This window comes from Oryctolagus cuniculus, chromosome 1, assembly GCF_964237555.1.
Source record: "Oryctolagus cuniculus chromosome 1, mOryCun1.1, whole genome shotgun sequence".
Taxonomy (NCBI): domain Eukaryota; kingdom Metazoa; phylum Chordata; class Mammalia; order Lagomorpha; family Leporidae; genus Oryctolagus; species Oryctolagus cuniculus.
In genome coordinates, this window is record NC_091432.1 from 116,244,917 (window position 1) to 116,262,870 (window position 17,954).

The window sequence follows — 17,954 nt, forward strand, 5'->3', positions numbered from 1 at the left end:
AATTTTTCCATTCCTTCAATTGTTTGGTAATGATAAAACATTATTCTTTAATGTTCAATTGGATTTTGTTTTGGTAGGTTTAAGTGAAGTAATTTTGGGGGAGGGGCAGTTAAAATTAGTTTTTAAGTCAATGTTATTTTATCTCAGCAAAGGGATATAGGAATTTGCTTTCATTTCCTCTGTGCAGGTGTATCTGTGTAGCATTGTGATCAGGTCTTAAGGTTGCAATAGAACTTTGCAAATCACCTGTACCTATTGCTTTTATGTGTAGTATCTTACTACCAGTTTTCCCTATTTCTTTTATGGTAATTTATCTGCTTAAACTCTCCATATTGATAGAGACTATTACTGATTAAGAAGTATTTTCCTGGAAATTTATCCATTAATAATACACCATCAGCCTGTTAAATGTAGTGCAAAGTACTTTGTTGTGATTTCAAAAATTTCCACTGCTTTAATATTTATTTTCCCTTAGCTGTATTTTTAAGTGTCTTTTGTATTTTGTCCTTTTTTCTTGATTAGGTGAATTAGTGATATGTCTTTTTGTTGAGTTTTTTCAAAGATAATTTTTTAAAGTTATTCATTATTTTGCCCACTTTCTAATTCTTGCTTTTTGCTTTTTCAATTTACATTACGGTTACGGTTAATACTTTGAATTATATATTTAAATAAATTCATTTAATTCTGTTATTTATTAATATGAATATTTATGATTTTTCTGTAAACATGTCTTTAGGTATACAGTTGATGGATTCTGGTACATATTTATAAAGATTTATATTTTATAGATGTTTTGCAATTTTATTTCCCTTTAGGTTTTATTTTGAGCAAGTATATACTTTAATATATATATATATGTATTTAATGATTGATTTATTTGAAAGAGCATGAGAAGTGGTGGAGGAAGGGAGAGAATTTTTCCTCCTATTGGCTCACTCCACAAATGGCCATAACAGGTCTGGGCTAGGCTGAAGCCCGCAATCTGGAATTCCATCATGGTTTCCTACATGGGTGGCAAGGGTCCATGTTCTTGGGCCATCTACTGCCTTGGAAGTAGAGTTGGTGGGACTCTGATATGGGATGCAAGCTTTGCAAGCAATGGCTTAACCCATTGTGCCACAACACTGGCCCCTAAAGTAGATATTTTTAATTTGCACTAGGAAGGAATTTTTTGCTATTAATTTCTACTGTTATTGTTTTGTATTTTAAGAATGTTATTTGCATTGTAGATACTTTTAAAAAATTCTGAGAACTTCTTTTATACTAGGAGTGACAGTTATGTTTTAGGAGCATTCTACACACTTAAAAAGAAGGTGTTCTCTGATACTGAGATTTAAATTTGATGTACATTCATAATATCTTTTTTTCATCCAATTTAGTTAGGTCTTTTATATCATAATTTTACTTCTTAATTATTATTTTTACTGCATATATTTCCAGAGTATAAAGTGATAATTTAAAAATATATTCAATGTGTAAAGATCATATCAGATGGGTTAACATTTCTGTCTCTTTAAATATTAAAAAGAATTTAAAAAATTAGGAATAGTTTTACAGATTTTTGAGATATACTGTGACATTGCCAAACATACAATGTGGGGTGATCAAGTCAGGATAAATTATTTTAGGTCCACTTTGTTTTGAGCTCAGAAAGTTGCATTAATGATATCTTTTAATATTATGGCTATGATCTTTACACAATAGTCTCTGCTATACAAAAATTACTGCCATGTTGTTAGTTGTTAAATAGTATTTGTAAACGTTTCATATGTTTATTGTGAATTAAAGCTTTCATCATTATTTGTTATTGTCTCTTTAGTAATTCTTGGGACTGATTCTATTTGATTTGGCATTAACATTGTGACTGTTGATTTCTTTTTCTTGCATTTTCTTGAACATCTAGTTTATTCTTATTTTTAGCTTTTCTACGTGAGCATATTTTCTTGTGTGCAGTGTAAAATTGAATTTTGCTTCATGTGTGGATGAAAAGAATGTGTATTCTGTAGCTGTTGGAAAAAATGTTTTGTAAGATCCTTTATAATTCTCAAACATTTTTAAAGATATGCAACTTAGGCCCATATGCATTCAATGTTCAGAGTCAGTTCATTAGGCCATTTTGTATATTCATTTTATGAGGTGTATATATTTGATTAATGCATATAGTATTAGTTATGTGATATTTGTGCTTTTTTATAAAATGTTTTTGGTGTTTAGGGAGATATAGCTTTAATCTCGGCTTTCCATTATCCTACTTTTATTTAGCTTTTTAAATTTCTGTTTATTTATTTTTAATTATTAACTACAATAAAAGAGAATTTTAATATTCATCCAAACTATTTTCATCAGATTTAATGTCTATTTAATTGCTAATTGCTTATCTTTGTACCCTTAACTACACTTAATAGTTATTTTTTTGGTATTTTACTGGAAAGCTTTAAGTGATTTCCTTTGATCTTACAAAGTAATAAGTGAGATTCAATTTTACTTACTCTTTTCCCATATTAAAGATTCTGTTGTGTTCAGTTTGTGTGAATATGAATTTCATTTCTGCCTTTCCACTGACCTTTTGTTTCAGTTGTAGAGCCACCCAAGAATGTCTTCAGTCCTTACAACTTATTTTCTTACTGAAGTTTCCAATACATTGAGTTGTGATTCATAGCATGACATTTATCCTCCAATAGATATTTTAGAAAAGGGAAACGGGTACAGTTTTGTGAGAGCTTATATGCTTAATACTGTTTTTCAATCATAAATAATTGCTTAGCTATATATAAAATTCATGGCTCATACTTTCTTTTCCTGAGTATCTTTTATGTGTTTCTCTAGTTTTTTACTTATTTAAATGTCTTTTTCATGAATTTTGTTGCCTATATATAAATTTTTTCACTTGTTGAACTCTATTTAGTGGGACATTAAGTCTTTGACCATAATGTGTATTAAAATATGTTATCTCAAAAATGACATCTTGGTTTTTTATTCATTCAGCTAACCTAAATCTTTCAGCTGGAGAATTTAATCCAGTTACATTTGAGGTTAGTATTGATAAGAACTAACATCTATCATATTGTTAATCAGTTACTGATTATATTTGTTCTGTTAGTGAATTTGGTAGTGTCATGTGTTTTCATGGTGTTTACTTCTAAAGCAGGACTCCCTTCAGAATTTCTGGTAAGGCTGATCTGGTGTGGTGAATTCTCTCTTTTTGCTCATCTGGGAAATGCTTTATTTCTCCTTCACTTCTAAGGATAGCTTCACTGAATATAATATTCTTGGTTGGAAGTGCTTTTCTTTTAAGATCTTGAATACATCATCCTGCTCTTTCTAGCCTGTAGGGTTTCTGCTGACAAGTCTGTTGTTAGTCTAATTGGGTTTCCTTTTTAGGTAACTTGATGCTTTTCTCTCACTGTCTTTAGGATGCGATCCTTGTCCTTAACTTCTGACAATTTTAGTATAATATGCCATGGAGAAAATTGATTTTGGTTGAGTCTGCTTGGGATCCTTTAAGCTTCCTATATCTGGACGTCTCTTTCAAGACCTGAGGAATATTCAGCTATTTCATTTAGCGGGTTCTCAATGCCTTTTTCCTTTTCTTCTGCATCAGTAATCCTTATAATATGAATATTTGTTTTAATGGTAGCCCTGTTTCATATAGACTTTCCTCATTCTGTTTAATTCTTTTTTCTTTATTTTTGCCTGGTTGGGTTATTTCAAAAGTCTTGTCTTTGAGGTCAGAAATTCTTTCCTCCACTTGGCCTATTCTGCTGTTAAAGCTCTCAATCATATTTTTCTAAAATTTCTATGTGATTCCTCTTAGTGATTTCTGTTTCTTTAACAAACTTTTCTTTCATGTCAATCATTGATTTCCTCATTTCTTTAAACTGTCTATATGTATTCTCTTGCGTGACATTGAGTTTCCTTTCAAACATTGTTTTGAATTCCATTTCTGGCAATTCATACATTTCCTTCAGAAGAGGATCAAATAATGGGGAACTATTGTGTTCTTTTGATTTTTGAAATCATTTCTATCTATTTAATTGAAAATTAGAGTTACAGTGAGAGAAGGAGAGAGAAAGAGAGATATCTTTCATCTGCTAGTTCACTCCCTAGATGTCCACAACAGGCAGGTTTGGGCCAGGCCAAAGCCAAGAGCCAGGAATTTCATGTGGATCTCCCACATGGGGGGCAGGGGCTCTAACACTTGGCCATCCTCCATTGCTTTTTCCAGTTATCAGCAGGGAGCTGGATCAGAAGTGGAGTGTCTGGGACATGAACAGCAGCCTTATCTGTTTCGCTATAATACGTGTTCCAGCCCTGTTGTGTTCTTTTGGAGGTGCCACATTACCCTGCTTCTTTAAGCTTCCTATGTTTATCTCCCTGTGTTAACATCTGTGCATCTAGTGTAGTGGTCTCTTCTTTATGGAGTAGATTTTACTGGAGAAGAGTTTGTGGTTTAGATGGAATGTGAGGTATCTTTTTGCTTTGGCTTTTGTTCCAGGTAAGCCTAGAAGTATAGCCTCTGAGCGATTTTATTTTATTTTGCTAAATCTTGTCATTTGTGTCTATAAGTGATACAGTGGTCTTGTCTACAGTGGTTTGCATTGGGAGAACTGTGACTTTGAGGTGAACTTGTGCTTCCTAGGATGTGTATCTTCAGTCCCCGAGAATCTGGTCTCAGTTACACTGCAGGTTGTGAGAGCAGGTCCTTAACCTCATCTTTGTCAGATGGCTATTATCCACAAGACAGAAACTACAGACTTTGGTGAGGATATGGAGAAAGAGGAACTCTTACATACTGTTGGTGGGACTATAAATTAGTGTAACCACTGTGGGAAACAGTACAGAGCTTTCTTTAAAAAGTAGAAATAGACTTTCCATATGATCCAGCAATCCCACTACTGACTATATACCCAAAGACATGAGCATGGTGTGGCTCACTAGGCTAATCCTCCGCCTTGCGGCGCCGGCACACTGGGTTCTAGTCCCGGTCGGGGTGCCGGATTCTGTCCCGGTTGCCCCTCTTCCAGGCCAGCTCTCTGCTGTGGCCAGGGAGTGCAGTGGAGGATGGCCCAAGTGTTTGGGCCCTGCACCCCATGGGAGACCAGGATAAGTACCTGGCTCCTGCCATCGGATCAGCGCGGTGCGCCGGCTGCAGTGCGCCGGCTGCAGTGCGCCGGCTGCGGCGGCCATTGGAGGGTGAACCAACGGCAAAGGAAGACCTTTCTCTCTGTCTCTCTCTCTCACTGTCCACTCTGCCTGTCAAAAAAAAAAAAAAAAAAAAAAAAAAAAAAGAGATACCTGCACCACCATGTTATAGTAGCACTGTTCACAATAGCCAAAATGGAATCATCCAAGGTGTACATCAGCAGGTGAGTAGATAATGTGGTACACACACACACACACACACAGGGATATTATTCAGCAATATGAAAGTATGAAACTCTACCATTTGTATCAAAATTGATGCTACTGGAGGAAATCATGTTGAGTGAGTGAATGAAGACAGACAGAAAGAGAAATACCGCCTATTCTCCCTTCAATGTGGAAGCTAAAGTTGAAAAAAAACCAAAAAACCCTGAAACCAAACAAAAAATAATAGAAATAAATCCCTGTGTTTATCAGTACTGAGGCAAATATAATTCTGTTAAGCTTTGTTTTATATCTTTATCAAACCAGTGGTTAAAAAATGCTATCTTATTATAGTTTTAGTGATTTGTGATTATTTTAAAATTTATTGTATATGAGTATAATGATCATATAATTCATTTGATTATTGTTTATAGCCCTTGCCTATATTCCTGCTGAACTAGAGTCTAGTGGAACATTAAGTCTTTGACCATAATGTGTATTAAAATATGTTATCTCAAAAATTAAAAAAGTAAGGAAGGAAGAGAGGAAAGAAGTAGAAGGGTGAGGGAGGGAAGGAGGGAGTAAGTATCTTTATTAGATTGTATCTACTAACTACATTGAATCTGTTCTCTTTGTATTGATAGCACATTAACAGAATTGATGAAAATTGTGTTGTAATGATTATTATGCATTTGCTGTGATGCTCAGAATCTAATGTAGTAATAAATTCCTTAAATAAAAAAATAAAAAAGAAAACCTAGGCCAGTCTTTTTTTTTTTTTCTTTTTCTGTGGTTGTTCGCTTTGTAAGAGACCTTCTTATAGGTTTGTCTTTTCTACAGTATCATATAAATTAAAATCATGCAGAATGTAGCCTTTAGTGTCTATTTTCACGTAGTACAATGCTTTCTGGATGCAGTCTTGTAATGAGGTATCTTAGTAGTTAACTTCTTTCATTTATGAAAAGAATTACGTTGGATGATTTTTACCAAAATTTTTCTTCATGGATTTTAGTGGACATTTTGACCTTTTCTAGTTTTTGGCTATCTTAAGTGAAAGACCACCACAAATCACACCAAACACTGGAGTTAAAGAAAAAGTTTATTGTCTGGGGGATGGAAGGGATCTGATAGGTTGGAGAGAGAGGGCAAGAGAGAGAGCCTGTGTGGAAAAATAGGTCTTATTTATAGCTTTGCAGAGGTAAGCAAGTGGGAGCAGCGAATCCCGTTAGGGTGCAGGTGGAGCTGATGCTTCTGGTTGGGCCATTTTGTCACCTGACTTCTAGTAAGCCAGGCTGGGCTTGGGACAGAAGTTTATTGTACAAGATGGCTATGGGGCCAGAGCATAAAACAGCATCTGAGGTTTAAGGTGGTGCATCAGATAAGACAGCACTGGTTTTACTAGCATTACTGCTTCATTTTGTAGGCCTTTGTTTGAGCCTAAATCCTCATTTCACTTGGGTAAGTAATTGGAAGTGAGAGTACATGGTATTTATATGCTTGACTTGTTTACAAAGAGTGCTGACCTGTGTTATAAAGAGCCTGTGCCATGTGATATTCCCCACAGCAATGTTTCAGTGGTCCAGTTGTTCTATCCTTATTCATACTTATCAATAGTCTATTTAAATTTAAGCTCTTCTAATAGATGTCTTGTAGTAACTCATTTTGATGTTAATTTACATTTTCATGCTAATGCCATAGAGTCTTATGTTATTTATATGTTTTTTAATAAAGTATATGTTAAAATATTCTGCTCAACTTTTGAGATATTTGCCATGTTTATTGTTCTACTCTGAGTTTTAATGTTCTGATGTGTAGATTTTTTTTTAAATAATTTCATTTATTTCAGAGGGAATCATCCACTGGTTACCTCCCAAATGGCTGCAATGTATAATGCTGGGCCAGGGTCAGAGCCAAAGCTGAGACCCAGGAACTCAATCCAGGTCTCCAGTGTGAATGGTAGGGACCCAATTACTTGAGTCATCTCTGCTGCTTCCCAGAGTATGCATAAACAGGAAGTTAGAATCAGAAGCTGGATCCAGGGATTGAATCCTGGAGTTCTGTTGTGGGATTCAGACATTTTAACTGCTAGGCTAACCACCTGCTTCTCTGTTGTGTTCTTTTCTGTTTGTAATTATTTAATTTTTAAAAAATTTTTAAGTTATACAAGTTTCATATATTTAATTTATGTTGGTTTTGTGATTCAGTTTTCCTTTGCTTCAGTTGTGCGTATAGGCATGGAAGTTTTTCAATTTGGCAGAATTTTGAAATCCAGGCACAGATTGTTTAAAATGAACATTTCCCATGAACTATTAGAAGATTCCTTATATGCATGAATTTCAAAAAATCCCTTTTTCAGGTTTCAGATGTGGATGGCAGGAACCCAAAGGCCAGATTCCTTGCTTGCTGCTTCCCTGGGTAGCAGAAAGCTGAAATTGAGAGGGAAGTCAGGTACTCTGATGCGGGGTGCAGGTGTCTTAACCAGCAGGTTAACCATTAGACCAAATACCCGTCCTGGTAAAAGATCTTAATAGACCTTGAAAATGAGAATCTCAGAAAAGTATATTCATTTTCTCTCTTTATCTGTATATCTACTCCATTCAGATATTGAACTATCAGATTTGCAGGGTTTGCAAATGAAAAGTACACCATGACTCATGAATCATGTTATCCTTATGAAAGATAAGCATGAAAGGCTAAGGGATCATTTCTTTTTAAAGATTCATTTATTTATTTGAAACTCAGAGTTACACAGAGAGAGAAGGAGAGGCAGAGAGAGAGAGAGAGAGAGGTCTTCCATCTGCTGGTTCACTCCCCAGATGGCCTCAACGGCCAGAGCTGTGCCAATCTGCAGCCAGGAGCCAGAAGTTTCCTCCAGGTCTCCCTCGTGGGTGCAGGGGCCTAAAGACTTGGGCCCTCCTCTATTGCTGGATTGGAAGTGGATCACCTGGGACTCAAACCCGTGCCCATATGGGATGCCAGCACTGTAGGCAGTGGCTTTACCTGCTACGCCACAGCTCCGGCTCCCAGAGAGATCATTTTAAAAAGTGGAATCCATTTGAGTTAGTATGCATGTGAAAAAAATGTTTCCCACCTGTAGGTATCTAGAAATAGTAATGTAGCATTACTATATAATAGTATAATATTATAGCATTCACCTGTAAATAATTGAACATAGTCCCATCTGGGGCAATTAAACCTTTTTCTAAATAGCATGAGCTCTGGAGACCATGAAGAATTAGAATTGTTATAAATCTAAATCAGAGTGTAGTCTCCTTAGCATTCTGATTAGGTGCCTCTGTGATCCAAACAATAATTGCAAACCAGAAAGCTTAATAAGTTACAAAGAACTCCTGAGGTTCTGTCTCCCAGAGCTGAGATTTTATAGACAAGTCTTTAATTGTGTGGTTTCTGGGACTTTCAATTGAATACTTTTTTTTTTTTCTTTAAGGTGAAAAGATGGTATCCAGGACCTCCCTATATGCCACCATAAATATTTGTTTTTTTTTTTTTAATTATTATTTATTTGAAATGCAGAGTTACAGAGACAGAGAGAGATAGATGTATCCCATCCACTGGTTCACTCCTCAAGTGAGTGCAACAGCCAGGACTGGGCCAGGCTGATTCCAGGCACCTGGAATTCCATCTGGTTCTTTCATGTGAGTGGCAGGGGCCCAAGTAGTAGGGCCATCTTCTGTTACCTTCCCAGGCTCATTAGCAGGGAGCTAGACTGGAAGTGGAATAGTTGGAACTCGAAGTGGCACTCATATTAGTGGTTTAACCTGCTATGCCACAATACTGGCCCCCAGATGATGGAGCCACAGCTGGAAACAGCCTACTACCCTACAACACTGGCAACCAGAAATTTGCTTTTAATATAAATCTTGGTAAGACATTGATGTACCATTAGTATTTCCTGAATAAAATATCCAGCAATAGACAACCAAGTTCACTTGTCCTTGACTCTGTTAGGGCAAAGGTAACAGTGGAGATATCCTTTACTGGTGGAGCCTGCAGCATTCAAGATGGTGATAGAGTGATTGAGGAGGCAAATGGGTTATGTGATTCTTCCCAAACCTAACACCCCAATTAAAACCCCCCAAAGGCCCTAGCTGAGGATTAAAAGGTTGAAAAATACAAAACAAAGATAGCAACAACAACAACAATAGTAAAGTCACCTCTCCATCCTCCCTGACTTTATGATTTTCTTATTTCTGGCCTAAGGGTTCTCTTTATACTTTGGGAGGAATTTCTGGCCTAAGTGTAAAGACATTACTTTAGCCAACTTTGATGTATCAGTTTTAGCAAAGAAGAATAATGATAATTGGAACATTCCTCTTTGCCTTTGGATTATATTTGCTCATTTGGCTTTTTGTAGTCAACTATATTTTATATGATATTTGTGTAGGAAATTATAAATAAATTTTAGTTCCATAATAAGCTCCTTGAATGGTGAGATAGTAATGGACATAATCATGACAGGCTGATAAAATAATTATTTTACCAAAGGTCATTCATTATATAATAAGCTAGTAAGTAGTATCCTGACTATGCCTGACATTTTGTACTTGACTCCAGTAGCTTTCTATGCAATGAACCTTCAAGGATAAGTATAACATGTGATTATGCATGATATTTGATTTTAAGGATAAACAAGAATGTTGTGCCATATTCTTTACTCTTCTAATATCACAGACCTCATCATTTATGATTTGTTTCATTTAGTTATAGAATTCATCTCATTTTGTGAGTTATCTGCTAAATGAAAATCTTCCCCATGAGCCCATTTTCTTTAGCTTTTCAGATCATGAGTTTTTTAGACAGGCAAGAATGAAGCATTCTGATAGAAATAGATGCCTGATGAAGGTGAGGATGCTAAAAGAATTAAAGCAACTGTATGCCAACCATTGTTCTAAGCCATAGGAAAACAGTCATAGATGAGAAATTGTTCCTTGTCTCAACAAGCTCCCAAATAGTTGAATGAATAAAGTATGAACTGCCATTACTCTGTCTCCAAAACACTGTCTTTAGCAGTGCAAGTGCATAATTATTTTTGAGGTAATATGAAATAATGTCATAATTTTTCTCAAACTCACATCTGGACCTACTTGTTTGTCCCTGAAAATTTGGAACTTTCAAGTGAATGTAGTGTTTCAAGAGCATCACAAACAGATCATCCAAAGCTCACCAGGTATATTCCACCAGGTGTCCAAGAGAAGCCTCCCTGCAGACTGGATTCTGGGCTCCGAATCATCACTGACACAATTTGCTTCCATAATTAGTCAATACTGAATTGAATCCACTGCCTTTATGCCACTATCAAAGTTTTTTACATAATTATTTCTACTTCTTTGTTCCTCTGTTTATATCTGAATCTAAATCTTGAATATGCCTGTATATCTTCTCAGTTTAAGTGAATTATCCTCAACTTCGAAAGCAAAGTTCAAAATCTGCCCTTTCATGAAGATCCTCTTGACTGTTGAAGATGATAGTGATTGAGATGTTTGATCTATGAGCCCAAACCTTATTGTGCCACACACGGTATATGTTTCTTCATTCATTCAGCAGTAAATACATTTGCTTGACTAACTAATGAGGCTCCAAAGAGGCTTATTTTTCTATCAGTCTACTTAATCTATTGTAGAAGCCCCAAATGATAGGCTAGCTTGGGAACAGTTCTTACAAATACACAAACTTGCAAACCTCAGGTGATAAGAAATTCTTGGGACTACTGGTCTTTATATTTCTAGATATTAAATACTGAGACTGGGAATGAAAGTCACAGTTCCTTGTTATCTGTTCAGGAAGAAGTTATAGTTCATCCATCTTAATTCCTACAGTGAGGAGGGTAAGAAGAAAGAAGAGAAACTCATCTGCAATTTTCAGGAGGAAGAAAGTGTTTTGGAATTACGGTGTTCATCTTGTGTGGCCATTAAAACGTATTCTGAAATTGACTGCTGATTGTCCACATGAGCCCAAAAGTTTCTGCATGTTTTCAGGTCACCAAGACATAGGAGTAGACAAAAGAGGCCATGGGCAACCATTTAAGCCTCATTTGTTCTTTGACCACTGATCTCATTTAGTAGACTAGAGCTGATGTTGTGAATTAATATGTGAAATCACCAGCTTTAAACATATTTACACAGACATGACAATGCACAAAGTGTGTTAATGCCATTGTCTTACTTGATTTGCATGATATTTTGAAGCAAGTATTATTTTTTTATGGGTGAAAGCATGACACACAGACTCTAATGAGTTACATATTGCACTGTAAGCCTTAAAGCTGGAATTGGAACTAAATCTCGTGACTCATGATTAGGGCTCTTTTTGCCTCCTCTGTACTAATGGTTTCTTTCTTGAAAGGGAGGCAATTAAGATTTGCCAAGTCAGATTCAGAAAACAGTATGTATTCTAGACTTGTGCTGTCTAATATATAACTACCTGGCACAGGTGGCTACTGAGCATTTGAAATGTGGCTACTTTGACTTTTGTATTGTTAGGTGTAAAATACACTACAGACTTAAAAAAGAACATAAACTTCATTAAGATTTTTATATGGATTACATATTGAAATGATAGTATTTTGTCCACACCAAGTCGAACAGTCTACATCATTAAAATTGATTTTATCAGTTGTTTTTGCTTTTATAAAAATAGGTTTCTAGGAAACCTTAAATTTTCCATGTGGCCATGTTATATTTCTAATGTGCAATGCAAAGCACATTCTACTTTTGAAAACATCTTCAATTGTCATACGTTTAATAATATTGTGTCATATACCGAAATGTTTAAAAACCATCTTACTATACATTCTATTTTTTTTTTTTTGACAGGCAGAGTGGACAGAGAGAGAGAGACACAGAGAAAGGTCTTCCTTTTGCCGTTGGTTCACCCTCCAGTGGCCGCCACGGCTGGCGCATCTCGCTGATCCGAAGCCAGGAGCCAGGTGCTTCTCCTGGTCTTCCATGCGGGTGCAGGGCCCAAACACTTGGGCCATCCTCCACTGCACTCCCTGGCCACAGCAGAGAGCTGGCCTGGAAGAGGGGCAACCGGGACAGAACCCGGTGCCCCGACCGGGACTAGAACCCAGTGTGCCGGCGCCGCAAAGTGGAGGATTAGCCTGTTGAGCCACGGTGCCAGCTACTGTGCATTCTAAATTACATTTTAAAATGTATTAATATATAGAGAACAGATTTCATGAATTTTATAGATATGACTCCAAGAATACAACAATATTTCCTCTCTCCTTCCCTTACTGCCTCCTCCCTTCTTTCTCTTAATTTTTTTTTTTTTTTGATAATTGCTAACAACACATGAGTCCCATGAATAAGGGTAGTGCTTTATTTTAGAAGGTACTCAGACATGCCATCTAACAAAATTTCATCTCTGTTATTAGTAGTTGATTAGATATAGTAGATGCTGGTTACCATTTCTAATTTTAATGTGTATTAAGACATATTTGTATAACATTTCTTCCTACAAGCACAACAGCATAATAGAATTTTTTGTAACAAGCTGTTAAATGTGACAAGCTGTTTATTACACTGCTGTAGAACTGCAGCATTCAAATACAGGTGGAAAAATATTGATATATAAAATTGTGCAGTTTCTATGTTTTATTCAAGAGAGCTTTTCTTGAGAAGATGCTTACAGAGACGAGCTTAATGTGATCATATAATGTTTTTGGTACAGAGATAAAATAGGGAGAGGTTTAGAGGAGGGAAAAAAACAAGAAAGAAAATTTCAGCTTCAAGAGGGAATAATCTAACATACTACCTCTCAAACTTTGATGTATACACAAGCCCTGTCGGGATCTTGTTAAAATGCAGATCCTGATTCAGTAGGGGATGAGGGTAGGACCTGGAGCTGCACATATCTAGCAAGTTCCCCAGGAGTACTGTTGCTGCTGGCCTCTGAATCACACTGATAACAAGGACATGAGCCAAAAATGTTTGTGGGAAGTGCAATACTGGAAAGAGAGATCTAACCAAGAAGAGCAGAAAACAGGACACTGGAATAAAACAAAGACCACAGGCAACATGGAAGACATGTTTCTTTGATGGCATGCCCAGTTGGATTAGGGGAATGTGGGAAAATTAAATACATTCTGGGAGTGGTCAGTGTATTTGTGATATTTGGGATAGATTAAAGGAATGCATGGGAAAACCCATGAGATAAAAGCAGAAAACTGTACATGAGTGCCCTCGAACACTCTTGATATTTTTGTGTAGTCTCTGTGACTACACTGTACCTGTGCATGCTAATTGATGCGAGAGGGCAGGAAAGGAAGACTCTGATGTTTTGGTAATGGGCACAGGGCAACAGGACACTGTTTTGCAGATGATTGCCCATCTCCATCCCTGAGGATGGCAGAAGAGCAGATCCAAAAAAATATATATTCTGTGGAATTTGAAACCTGCTCAGAGCTCAAGTTGCCAAAGAAGATGTCCTTGTCCTAATAAAGCAATAATGATTGTGATCAAAATGACTCAAGTGACCTCTTGAAAAGCCAAGGAGTAACGCAGATCCTGAGCTCAGCAACAAGAGAAAATGCTGACTCAGATGTCTGAGCAGATTCCCATACAATCTCTGGACACATGTGAGGAGGTGGAGGGGGTTTTGTGAGCTGCTCAACATTCAGAGAACCATGGTTAGATTTCTCAGAGTTAAGGACATGGTAGATCCCAGATCAGGCAAGTCAAAGAAGTGCAACATCTTTGCCCTCTCCTGAAGAGAGGTGTGTTTGTAGACAGGAAGTGCTGTTTGGGTGCCTCCATGAGGAACACAGATATCTGGGTGTTTGGCGTTTCAATATGGCAGCAGTTGAGCATCATGAAATTCTCAGTGGCTTGGTGAGAGGTAGGCTTATCCCATAGGACGGCCAAAAATTCAGAAGATGGAAACACTTCAGGGAGGTCTGCTGTTAACCAACACCTACATGTGCTGAAGTATAAGAAGAATAAACCTGCCACTTGGGCATCAACTTACAGTTGGATGAAAAATAAAGTGATGTAAATACCCATATTTTCCTGAAATGTGTTCTGAGCCACACTAGTGTACAGTATGACTTGAAAATAAGTATGGGGAAGATCTATTATCACATAAGTTTGGAAAAGACTGTCTTGTGGAGTCCTCTAGGAAGACTGAGCCATCCTTTGGTTAAGTTAACTCTGTGTAAATCATACAGTGTTTGGTCACTTATTTCATATGCCTATTAGCAACTCCTCAGGACTAAAATTCTGTGGAACACTCTTGGAAACCTTGACATAACTGACCTGTTCACAGGAAGTTCTGGAGATGGGGTCAGCCTAGGTAACTGTGTCATCAACAAAAGTATCTTCACCCCCAGCCTCCTCTTTATACACCTCTTGAACTGATTTGCTTTAGACCCCAGCATGGTCTGGGTCTTGTCTTCAGCATTAATCTTGCCTCTCACTCTGGAGTGAAAGGACTTAGTCATTTTCTGAAGGAACTGGAGAGACTGGTGGGCATAGGAACATGTGTTGATTGTTCATATAATCTACAAGCAAGGTAGATGTTCTTAATGACTGTTTTTTTTCTGGGTGCTTATTTTTTGGTTTTCATCATACAAAGTCAGTGTTTTCATAATTAGAAATATTTTGGCTCTGGGGAGTTGGAGATAAGTGGGATTCTCTCTGTCTAATGTGACTCTTTCCCTCTCATCTTCACAGAATTATCAAAGGAGGCTGACTATGAGAAACCATTCCACAGTGACTGTCTTTCTCCTTTCAGGCCTCACTGAACAACCAGAGCTTCAGCTGCCCTTTTTCTACCTCTTCCTAGGGATTTATGTAGTTACCACTGTGGGAAACCTTGGCATGGTCACCATTATTAGGTTGCACTCCCAACTTCACACTCCCATGTGCTATTTCCTCAGCAGTTTATCTTTTTTCGATTTCTGCTATTCTTCTGTCATCACTCCCAAAATGCTGGCTGGGTTTTTATATGGAGATAAAGCCATCTCCTTTTCTGGATGCATGGCTCAGCTGTTTTTCTTCTGCATTTTTGTCATTTCTGAATGCTACATGCTGGCAGCCATGGCCTGTGATCGCTATGTTGCCATCTGTCGCTCACTGCTCTGCAACAGCATCATGTCCCTGTTGGTCTGTTCTCTGCTGGTGGCTGCTGTCTTCTCAGTAGGTTTCACTGATGCTATGATTCATGGTGGCTGTATATTAAGGTTGTCTTTCTGTGGACCAAACATCATTAAACATTACTTCTGTGACAAAGTCCCCCTCATTAAACTCTCTTGTTCGAGCACTTACATAGATGAACTTCTGATTTTCATCATTGGGGGATTTAACATGGTAACCACCAGCCTGACAATCATCATTTTCTATGCTTTTATCCTCACCAGCATCCTCTGTATTCATTCAAAAGATGGCAGGTCCAAAGCCTTTAGCACCTGCAGTTCCCACCTGCTGGCTGTTCTTATGTTTTATGGGTCTCTCATGTCCATGGATCTCAAACCTGCTTCTAGCAGTTCACTAGTCCAGGAGAAGGTGTCCTCAGTATTTTACACCACGGTAATTCCCGTATTGAACCCCCTGATTTATAGTCTGAGGAACCAGGAAGTGAAAAATGCACTGACAAAACTTTTAAGAAGAAAAATATCTTCATAAGGAATGTGTTCTTTATTAATATTCATTGATATATTCATACCCATGTTTATATGTATGTGGACATAAATATATACAATATATGAGGATATTTCAATAAATTTATGGAAAATGGAATTGAACATTTATTTTGGTTAAAAAATTGAAATTCATGCATAGAGCAGCTTTCAAAAAGTTGATGGGTGTTAATATGAAAAAAACTATATATTTCCAAGATTATTTGCACTAAACTAAACTTATAATTCTATCCACACCCTTGTGTGTATTTTGAGATAACAAAATATATGCACAAGATACAACCAAGATGCTGGAACAGGGAGGGAGCTTACTGGTCTTATCCAAGGGAAGATAGTTAAAACTTGGAGAGAGTCCAATCTCAGGGAAGAGTTAGGTAGAAAATGGCAGAGGTAATTCCATGCAAATTAGTGGAACACTGTGGACCTACAGGGAGGGTGTGGAAGTGCACTACTCAGGACCCTAGCAGCAAAGAGCCTAAGCACCAGCTTTGGGGAGTGAGGTGAGACCAGACTTCAGCAGCCCATGTCAGTGGTGATGAAGCTGTGGGAAGAGCCTGGCATGAGTTGGGCTTGGAGCCTTGTGCAGGGCAGTGTACCTGCCAACCCAGAGGGAAAAAAAGTAGGAACATGTTTCTCTCTCTATGACAACTGAGCACCAACATCCTGTAACTATCTGAGACAGAGCAGGCACCATTTTGGACATACGTAAATGTACACCAGCTAATGTCCATGAGCCCAGCATCCAGCTGAGCAGAAACACCTGAGTATGGCTGGGAGGAATGACAGGGCTGGGCGCTCGGGACTGTGGGAGCCTTGTGTGTTGGGACTGCGAAAACACTGTGGTTTTGTGTGAGGGCCCTGGGAGTGCCTGGGCCTTTGGGCAGTCACTGTGGCTGGCTCCACACATTCTGGGCTCCCTGATTCCTTGGTGAGGGTCCTTGCTGTGGGAGCTGTGCTCACACCAAGGACTGCATGGATCCTTTGTGTGGTTCTTGTGGCCGTGCGAATGAATACTGTACACACTGGGGCTAGCGGTCAGGCATCGGTCTCCTTGGAGGAGAGGAGGTGAGCATGAGACTTTGCCAACAGAGCAGATTAATCCTTCCCTCTGATGAAAAAGAAGAAAATATTTACCAACCCAATTTGCATGTCACCTTGAACAATCTCCTCACCCTGAAGCACTGAACAGAGCTCCCTGGCCACACCCAGAACTGAAAAAGCAGATACTCCACTAATCCACAGAGGCATAGTCCAGAGATAAAAAGCCATCACAGGGGAAAAAAACAAAAAAACAAAAAAACAAAAAAAAAAACCAACCACCAAGTATCTCCACGAATGCCCAAAAATAAATGCAGCAGCTCAAGAGACAGGAATATGGAAGACAACAGGATGCCTCCAAAGGAACACAGCAATCCTTTAATACTAGAATGAGAAATGAAGAGATTGAAGAAATTCTGGAAATGGAATTCAAAAAATTGATCATAGGATTACTTAGAAGTAATCAGAAGCAAATTTACAAATTAAAGAAATCCATACATGGCATGAATGAATATTTTTCCCATGAAATTGAGATTTCAAAAAGAAGTCAAAATGAAATATTGGACATGAAGAATTCAATAGAACAAATAAAAAATGTGGTGGAAAGCCTAAGGAACAGACTTGTTGAGGCAGAAGAAAGAACATTCGAGTTAGAAGGGAAATCTATGGAAATTTTATAGTCAGACCAAAAAAGTAGAAGAAATTAGAAAACTAAAAACTAGTGATGGAGATTTATGGGACACTATCAGCTGCGGGTCTTAGGAGTTCCTGAAGGCTTGGAAAGAGAAAATGGATTACAAGGCCTACACAATGATATAATTACAGAAAACTTACCTAATTTGGAGAAAGAAAGGAATGTCCAAGTACAAGAAGCACATAGAACACCTAATAGACATGACCAGAAAAGATCTTC

General features: G+C 37.6%; 1 protein-coding gene across 1 annotated transcript; it reads left to right on the forward strand.

Moving 5' to 3' along the window:
- The first annotated feature begins 739 nt into the window (after positions 1-739).
- On the forward strand, positions 740-17,353 carry OR8D4 (olfactory receptor family 8 subfamily D member 4). The gene has a single exon (XM_051819138.2). It carries the CDS (start codon positions 15,060-15,062, stop codon positions 15,987-15,989), a length of 930 nt encoding a protein of 309 aa, XP_051675098.2. The 5' UTR covers positions 740-15,059; the 3' UTR covers positions 15,990-17,353.
- Positions 17,354-17,954: the final 601 nt, after the last annotated feature.

Excerpts from the sequence above, each read along its gene's own strand:
- OR8D4 (XM_051819138.2), top strand. The coding sequence starts at position 15,060 with ATGAGAAACCATTCCACAGTGACTGTCTTTCTCCTTTCAGGCCTCACT.